Below are 9,770 nucleotides of genomic sequence, written 5' to 3'. Positions count from 1 at the left end.
GCATATAGAAAGCTGATTGGTACAGTACAGCATTGTGGTGTCAAGTGTTTTACAGGTCTCCAATGGCATCTAAAACAACAGCAGGACCCAGTCTGATATTTAGACTAATTCCACTGGGCACAGACAGTCAGTTCAACGTCTATTTTTGATTTTCAACTAAAGTGAATTTGACGTGAATTTGTCATTTCACCATGACATTGGATTTAGCTTAAAAATTGGGTGAAAAAAAAGACTATAAATTCTCTTATGCAAATCCAATCAGTTTTCCACGTTGATGTAAAAATTCAAATAAAGATATACCAAATTTCCTGTCAGTCTACACCAGTTGTTTATGAAGCATGTGACTAATACAATTTGATTTGATTGGATTGATTTGTCCACTTGTGTCCTAGTCAATCAGTAACTCCTCAAGAACTTCTTCTTTTTTTGAGAGCCTCTCCATGGCTGCTTAATCCACATCTCTAACGCCATCTAATACTGTGTGAACTAATGAAAAGACATGGGAAAGGCACGAGGGTAACGGAGTCGATACATTTAGGAGACATGAAGCAACACTGTCTGCCATTATAAAATATAATCCTAACTATCTGTGTATCTAAGAGAGCTATAAATAAGTGTTAAGAGGCGCTAGAAGGAGAAAGAGAGATCTAAAAAGGAAATGATATTGTATGACACACTGATAGCATTTCCACAAAGGGTGTTTTGTTTTGACCACGGTTGTGGTTATAAATAGACTCATTTATAACCGTCTTGATGTATGCTTGGTGTAAGAGGATACAGTAGCTTCGTGACAAGAACAAATTGATCCCACGATCAAGCCAATGACAGTATGGCAGTCAAACACCACTGTTTGAAGGTGATTGAGGTAATTTATGTGGTAGTCGATCGATTGAATAACACCATTCAGGGTCAAGGTTTGTGTGGTGGGCGGCATGAGCCTCCATCCTTGCGCCCTCTGTGCAATCAAGGTTAGTTATCGCCCAGGCCAGAACGCACAAGTGACAGGAGCAGCTGAAGGGGGTGGAGGGATGTGGTTGGTGCTGGGGGGGGGGGGGGGGGGGGTGACTTAGTCAGTGTGGCTGGAGTCAGGTGGTGCTATCCAGTCAGTGTGGGCTGGAGTTGATTTCAGCCCCCTGCTCCCTCCCCTCTTGTCAGCACACATTTCTCAAATCAGTCCCCTTGACAAACACACGTCTTTACTGCTCTGCGACACTCCGCTACACTTGGCCAGCACTTCCAGGGTGGATATCCAGCAGCATTTTACATCCGACACACACTAAGTGAGAATGTACACAGTTCCTCTGTTGACTGTCGACCGTTCCAGCACTGACCAAAGCTGCTTGTCTGTCGCTCTCCACCCTATCGGTTTAGGATGTTTTGTGGCTAGTGCTTCTGGGTAATGCTCTTTAGCGTCTTGTTGTCTTGACATTGGTATTCCTGTTGAAGGAGCACCAATGGGACACAAGCAGTCCAAGGAAGAGGAGATGAAGAGGCAGGCGAGGAAGAGTGCCGGCCGTGAGGACAGCTTGACGTCGGCAGAGCGGATCCGCAACCACGCGTACAAACAGTGGGGCTACAGCATACTGAGCCTGGCCCGCCGCGGCCTCAAGGAACCCCCCAAGGAACTGTGGGAGCTGACGGAGCTCGAGAAGCTCAATCTGTCGTTGAACTGCCTGCGGGCTCTGCCCCCCGCCCTCAGCATCCTCAGCAACCTGGTGGTCCTCAACCTGTGGGGGAACCAGCTGACCAGCCTGCCCCCAGAGATCGGCCAGCTCAGACACCTCCGCGTCCTGTTCTGCTACCGCAACCAACTGACCGAGGTTCCAGAGGAGCTGGGCAACTGCACCAGGCTGGAGGTCCTCAGCCTGGCCAACAACGAGATATCTGGCCTCCCTGCCTCCTGCGCCAACCTGACCTGCCTGAGGAAGCTCAATCTCAGCCACAACAAAATTGTTCACATCCCCGGCTGCGTTTACACCATGAAGAGACTGGTATTCCTCCACCTGGCCTGCAACAGGCTGGAGTGCATCGCCGAGAGCATCGCGGCACTGGTGGAGCTCAAGATCCTCATCGTGGAGGGGAACGAGATCCACTCGCTGCCCAAGATGATCTGCTGCCTGACACGGCTGGAGCTGCTCAACGTGGACTTCAACGACATCCAGAACGTGCCCCAGGAGATGCACCAGCTCAGCAGGCTGGAGAAGCTGGCCTACCACCCTCTGGATAAGGGACTCCACATCATGCAGAACCCCTTGCAGAAGCAAATCAAAGAGGTGCTGGAAGGAGGCCTCATCGCCCTCTTTAATTATCTGAAATCTAATTAAGACTCCTCCACAGAATTTCTTCTGGGGCCCCATTGTTGTTCTCCATGAAGGAACTAAATGTACATCCATTGTTGTTGCTCATGAGGAGGATGCGATTTTGGAGTGATCCTCAACATGCACGAGAAAAGTATGAGAAAAAGCTAGGATTGTTGTTTTTTCATTTACAATACATAACAAGATGATGCAACTGTGATTTTGTAAAAAATGATTAGGCTACTAACTGAATGACAGTAGTCATGATGCTTATGTAGAGTTGTACCTAACAACTCGATTTGTGTTTAACATAATTGAGACACGTCTGTCATTATAAACTTCTGAAAGCAATGCTCAGTGGGGCTAAACACATTGCATGGAAATAGACTTGGACTGTTGGGAGGAAATCATCTAACCTATAGCAAAGCTCTGCTGTCAGGATCCTCACATTCTGTACCAGAGGTGATCTAGAGAAGAGGCCATGTTTCAGGGGGAGCCTTGGCATGTCTCTAACACGAGTTGACCTCCGACCTCTCATTCAATTACAACCTCTCTTAGTCTTGGAGCAGGTCGTCGGGATCAAGATCAGGAGGCTTCCATTACATCAACAGAAAGTGCAGCCTTGAGACCAGCCGTGTTTGCTGCTGTAGTTACCTACCCAACTCCTTTAAAGAACAACAAGCAAATTCTGTTGCCAGTCTCCATGATCACATGCTCTAATGCACACAGTCAATGGACCTACAGTCTTAATCATGCCTATTTGAGTTGGAATAGCATTTCACTTTGTTTGCCACACATGCTGAATGTAGTACCTCATTGCACCTGAATGTAGCATTTCAAAAACAAATGGGTTATGTGTACATGTCAGCTGGTGTTGTTTATTCTGCCTGACTGTAAAGTTGCCCATTTTAATATGTCATCTTATTATGCAGGATTACCTATTGCTGTGTTAGTTTGAGGGGCAAATGCGCTCATTACAATTTTATTGACCTGTTCTTAAGTCAGTATGAACTGAGGTCTAAATAAATATTAGATAAAAAACTATGCCTCAAATTCTTCCTGTGAACTCGTAACTCTTACAGAACACAAAGATTAAATCAGTCCAGATGCTGTGTGATTGGTGGTTCATGTCACAGTTCATTGTCCAGGTCAAAGGTCATGAGAAACAAGACCTGCGGGTATCAGAATAGGATTCTGCTCTGAAATATTCTATATCATAGACATTTCAGACATTTATGCAAAATCCTGCAAGCATGTGTGTGTTTTTAGAAAATTCCTATCAACGTTAGATAAGCCTCAAAGGATCCACAGTCCACTTTGTATGTAGCTGTTATGTCTGTTTCAGAGACATTCAACCTGTATGATGTCACTGCATCTCAGACCATCCAATTAAGTCAGCACACAGTGTGTTTGTCACGTGTAGCGTTGCAGGCTATATTACTGGGAACGTTCAGAGTTTACCAGTAAACTACCAGAAATGTTGTGTCTTTCAAGGATTTTATGTAATCTCTCTAAAAGACATCTAGTGGCCCTTTTGAGTCCTTCAGATTATCACAGGTATCTAATCATCTCTGGGCTTCTCGCTGGCCTTATCACATGTCAAATATATGAAATAATTAAATAAGATGATTATAAATTAAAAATAGAATGACAAAGCTGTAAAACATTATCCTAAATATAAACCATCAACTTAGTGAATACCACTGGTGTTTAATATGAGGGTTTCAGCATTAAATATGATTTATATATTTTTTACACACTTTTATTTATTTTACGATGTCAATATGTATTTGTTGTCAATGTTTTGGTGTCAAACTAGTGGCAGTTGTGAAAAAAGTCAATAGTTGGAAGAGTTGCAGAGGTAATTGAAAAGAATGCCGTTGTTGATTAGCTTTTTTCATTAATTAGGCTATTTTCTCTTAAACCATATGGCCTGTCTACTAGAAACTAATGGACAATATGGACACAGATATAAAACATCTCTACTATTTCTGAATTTTTTGTTTTGTTTTGTTATTCAAGTATAAATGACCAAAGTTACGATAGATTGCCATAGATTTTCTGTTAATTATCAAAACTACTGAAGATTTCGGTAACTTTGGGAAACTAATAAATGATAACTTGTGTGACACGCACATTAAGATGTATGATTCATAATGAATACGTACTTTGGATGTTAAAGTGAGCCAACCTGGTGTGGTTGTTAATTGTCAATGCAATTTAGGTATGGACATGAGTAAAGATTTTCTATCACTTGAACGATAACTCTATAACACTAATCAACATATTAAAAGCTAATCTCCATCGAGCATTAGTAAATAATCAAATTTTCACTGTGATAGAAAAAAAAGTAGCCATTTTTATGTTATCCTCCAAAGTAGAAATGTTAACGCTATCCACCACCACTCAAACACTGAGTTCTAGCATTCCATCTGGCTGGTAAATTACACTTTGCCAACTAAAGCTTGTTCTGTCCGCTGTAAACGAGACCCAAACCCCTCAATTACCATATACACACATATCTGCCAAAACAGGGAAGTTGTCAGGTTGGGGTAATGAGTGATTGATGAGTATTGTGTACTGCCAGGACCTGGTCTCCTATTGGAATGGCCTGGATCTGTCTGTTTTTTTTTACAGTAAGAAAACACACACACACACACACACACACACACACACACACACACACACACACACACACACACACACACACACACACACACACACAGCTACCTTTGCAGCAGACTAGACTTGGCAGACTTCTCTATCTCTCTCTCTCTCTCTCACACACACACACACACACACACAGATACTTTTAGAGCAGACTATATTTGGCAGACTCTCTCTCTCTCTCACACACACACACACACACACACACACACACACACACACACACACACACAGATACTTTTAGAGCAGACTATATTTGGCAGACTCTCTCTCTCTCTCACACACACACACACACACACACACACACACACACACACACACACACACACACACACACACACACACACACACACACACACACACACACACATAGCTACCTTTGCAGCAGACTAGACTTGGCAGACTTCTCTATCTCTCTCTCTCTCTCTCTCTCTCTCACACACACACACAGATACTTTTAGAGCAGACTATATTTGGCAGACTCTCTCTCTCTCTCTCTCTCTCTCACACACACACACAGATACTTTTAGAGCAGACTATTCTTGGCAGACTCTCTCTCTCTCACACACACACACTGAGCTACCTTTACAACAGACTATACTTGGCAGACTCTCTCTCTCTCTCTCTCTCTCTCACACACACACACACAGATACTTTTAGAGCAGACTATATTTGGCAGACTCTCTCTCTCTCACACACACACACAGATACTTTTAGAGCAGACTATACTTGGCAGACTCTCTCTCTCTCTCTCTCTCTCTCTCTCTCTCTCTCTCCTCTCTCTCTCTCTCTCTCTCTCTCTCTCTCTCTCTCTCTCTCTCTCTCTCTCTCTCTCTCTCTCTCTCTCTCTCTCTCTCTCTCTCTCTCTCTCTCTCTCTCTCTCTCTCTCTCTCTCTCTCTCTCTCTCTCTCTCTCTCTCTCTCTCTCTCTCTCTCACACACACACACACACACACTGAGCTACCTTTACAGCAGACTATACTTGGCAGACTCTCTCTCTCTCTCTCTCTCTCTCTCACACACACACACACTGAGCTACCTTTACAGCAGACTATACTTGGCAGACTCTCTCTCACCCAGGTAAAAACAAACAGACACCCAGGGTTTGGCCACCGAATGACATGGAAGAAACACCTTTCACTGGTAACTATGGATTGATGGTCTGGAAGTAGAAAGGTGTATGTGCGTGTTATTGAGGACAAGAGTGGAAATAAGCGGAGGTATGTATGTATGTATGTATGTATGTATGTATGTATGTATGTATGTACAGTGGGGAGAACAAGTATTTGATACACTGCCGATTTTGCAGGTTTCCCTACTTACAAAGCATGTAGAGGTCTGTAATTTTTATTATAGGTACACTTCAACTGTGAGAGACGGAATCTAAAAACAAAATCCAGAAAATCACATTGTATGATTTTTAAGTAATTAATTTTCATTTTATTGCATGACATAAGTATTTGATCACCTACCAACCAGTAAGAATTCCGGCTCTCACAGGCCTGTTAGTTTTTCTTTAAGAAGCCCTCCTGTTCTCCACTCATTACCTGTATTAACTGCACCTGTTTGAACTAGTTACCTGTATAAAAGACACCTGTCCACACAATCAATCAAACAGACTCCAACCTCTCCACAATGGCCAAGACCAGAGAGCTGTGTAAGGACATCAGGGTTAAATTGTAGACCTGCACAAGGCTGGGATGGGCTACAGGACAATAGGCAAGCAGCTTGGTGAGAAGACAACAACTGTTGGTGCAATTATTAGAAAATGGAAGAAGTTCAAGATGATGGTCAACCACCCTCGGTCTGGGGCTCCATGCAAGATCTCACCTCGTGGGGCATCAATGATCATGAGGAAGGTGATGGATCAGCCCAGAACTACACGGCAGGACCTGGTCAATGACCTGAAGAGAGCTGGGACCACAGTATCAAAGAAAACCATTAGTAACACACTACGCTGTCATGGATTAAAATCCTGCAGCGCACGCAAGGTCCCCCTGCTCAAGCCAGCGCATGTCCAGGCCCGTCGGACGTTTGCCAATGACCATCTGGATGATCCATAGGAGGAATGGGAGAAGGTCATGTGGTCTGACGAGACAAAAATATAACATTTTGGTCTAAACTCCACTCGCCGTGTTTGGAGGAAGAAGAAGGATGAGTACAACCCCAAGAACACCATCCCTACTGTGAAGCATGGAGGTGGAAACATCCTTCTTTGGGGATGCTTTTCTGCATAGGGGACAGGACGACTGCACCGTATTGAGGGGAGGATGGATGGGGCCATTTATCACAAAATCTTGGCCAACAACCTCCTTCCCTCAGTAAGAGCATTGAAGATGGGTCGTGGCTGGGTCTTCCAGCATGACAACGACCCAAAATACACAGCCAGGGCAACTAAGGAGTGGCTCCGTAAGAAGCATCTCAAGGTCCTGGAATGGCCTAGCCAGTCTCCAGACCTGAACCCTGTAGAAAATCTTTGGAGGGAGCTGAAAGTCCATATTGCCCAGCGAAATCCCCGAAACCTGAATGATCTGGAGAAGGTCTGTATGGAGGAGTGGGCCAAAATCCCTGCTGCAGTGTGTGAAAACCTGGTCAAGAACTACAGGAAATGTATGATCTCTGTCACGCCCTGGTCTTAGTATTTTGTGTTTTTTATATTTATTTGGTCAGGCCAGGGTGTGACATGGGTTTATTTTGTGTTGTGTTTATGTATAGGGGTTTTTTCGTAGGTTTTGGGATTGTGGCTTAGTGGGGTGTTCTAGCAAAGTCTATGGTTGCCTGAGGCGGTTCTCAATCAGAGGCAGGTGATTCTCGTTGTCTCTGATTGGGAACCATATTTAGGCAGCCATATTCTTTGAGTGTTTGGTGGGTGATTGTTCCTGTCTCAGTGTTTGTATTTCACCAGATAGGCTGTATAGGTTTTCACGTTCCGTTTGTTGTTTTTGTATTGTTCGCTTTTCTTCTTTATTAAACATGTATGTAAATTACCACGCTGCATTTTGGTCCGACTCTCCTTCGACGGAAGAAAACCGTAACAATCTCTGTAATTGCAAACAAAGGTTTCTGTACCAAATATTAAGTTCTGCTTTTCTGATATATCAAATACTTATGTCATGCAATAAAATATTAATTAATTACTTAAAAATCATACAATGTGATTTTCTGGATTTATTTATTTATTTTCACAGTTGAAGTGTACCTATGATAAAAATTACAGACCTTAAATACTGTATGTATGTGTGTGTGTGTGTGTGAGCATGTGTTGATCCAAGCCAGATTAAACTGAGCAGGTGTTGTGTCTGTGTTTTGTTGCTGGGAATGACACCTTCATCAGTCTCAAATAAAATAAAATGTTATTTGTCACATACACATGGTTAGCAGATGTTAATGCGAGTGTAGTGAAATGCTTGTGCTTCTAGTTTCGACAGTGCAGTACTATCTAACAAGTAATCTTACAATTCCCCAACAACTACCTAATACACACAAATCTAAAGGGGTGAATGAGAATATGTACATGTAAGTACAGTGGGGCAAAAAAGTATTTAGTCAGCCACCAATTGTGCAAGTTCTCCCACTTAAAAAGATGAGAGAGGCCTGTAATTTTCATCATAGGTACACTTCAACTATGACAGACAAAATTTGAAAAAAAAATCCAGAAAATCACATTGTAGGATGTTTAATGAATTTATTTGCAAATTATGGTAGAAAATAAGTATTTGGTCAATAACAAAAGTTGATCTCAATAATTTATTATATACCCTTTGTTGGCAATGACAGAGGTCAAACGTTTTCACTGTTGCTGTGATGTTTTGGGGCTGTTGCTGGGCAACACAGACTTTCAACTCCCTCCAAAGATTTTCTATGGGGTTGAGATCTGGAGACTGGCTAGGCCACTCCAGGACCTTGAAATGCTTCTTACGAAGCCACTCTTTTGTTGCCCGGGCAGTGTGTTTGGGATCATTGTCATGCTGAAAGACCCAGCCACGTTTAATCTTCAATGCCCTTGCTGATGGAAGGAGGTTTTCACTCAAAATCTCACGATCATGGCCCCATACATTCTTTCCTTTACACGGATCAGTCGTCCTGGTCCCTTTGCAGAAAAACAGCCCCAAAGCATGATGTTTCCACCCCCATGCTTCATAGTAGGTATGGTGTTCTTTGGATGCAACTCAGCATTCTTTGTCCTCCAAACACGATGTGTTGAGTTTTTAACAAAAAGTTATATTTTGGTTTCATCTGACCATATGACATTCTCCCAATCTTCTTCTGGATCATCCAAATGCTCTCTAGCAAACTTAAGACGGGCCTGGACATGTACTTGCTTAAGCAGGGGGACACGTCTGGCACTGCAGGATTTGAGTCCCTGGTGGCGTAGTGTGTTACTGATGGTAGGCTTTGTTACTTTGGTCCCAGCTCTCTGCAGGTCATTCACTAGGTCCCCCCGTGTGGTTCTGGGATTTTTGCTCACCGTTCTTGTGATCATTTTTGACCCCACGGGGTGAGATCTTGCGTGGAGCCCCAGATCGAGGGAGATTATCAGTGGTGTTGTATGTCTTCCATTTCCTAATAAATGTTCCCACAGTTGATTTCTTCAAACCAAGTTGCTTACCTATTGCAGATTTAGTCTTCCCAGCCTGGTGCAGGTCTACAATTTTGTTTCTGGTGTCCTTTGACAGCTCTTTGGTCTTGGCCATAGTGGAGTTTGAGGTTGTGGACAGGTGTCTTTTATACTGATAACAAGTTCAAACAGGTGCCATTAATACAGGTAACGAGTGGAGGACAGAGGAGCCTCTTAAAGAAGAAGTTA

General features: G+C 43.2%; 1 protein-coding gene across 1 annotated transcript; it reads left to right on the top strand.

The window, feature by feature from the left end:
- The first annotated feature begins 1,111 nt into the window (after positions 1 to 1,111).
- LOC109909538 (leucine-rich repeat-containing protein 30) lies at positions 1,112 to 3,788 on the top strand. The gene has a single exon (XM_020508553.2). It carries the CDS (start codon positions 1,455 to 1,457, stop codon positions 2,322 to 2,324), a length of 870 nt encoding a protein of 289 aa, XP_020364142.1. The 5' UTR covers positions 1,112 to 1,454; the 3' UTR covers positions 2,325 to 3,788.
- The last annotated feature ends 5,982 nt before the right edge of the window (positions 3,789 to 9,770 follow it).

Source organism: Oncorhynchus kisutch, linkage group LG18 (assembly GCF_002021735.2).
Source record: "Oncorhynchus kisutch isolate 150728-3 linkage group LG18, Okis_V2, whole genome shotgun sequence".
NCBI classification, from domain to species: domain Eukaryota; kingdom Metazoa; phylum Chordata; class Actinopteri; order Salmoniformes; family Salmonidae; genus Oncorhynchus; species Oncorhynchus kisutch.
Note: the sequence above shows the minus strand (reverse complement) of the source record. Positions and strands in the feature narration are given on the sequence as shown.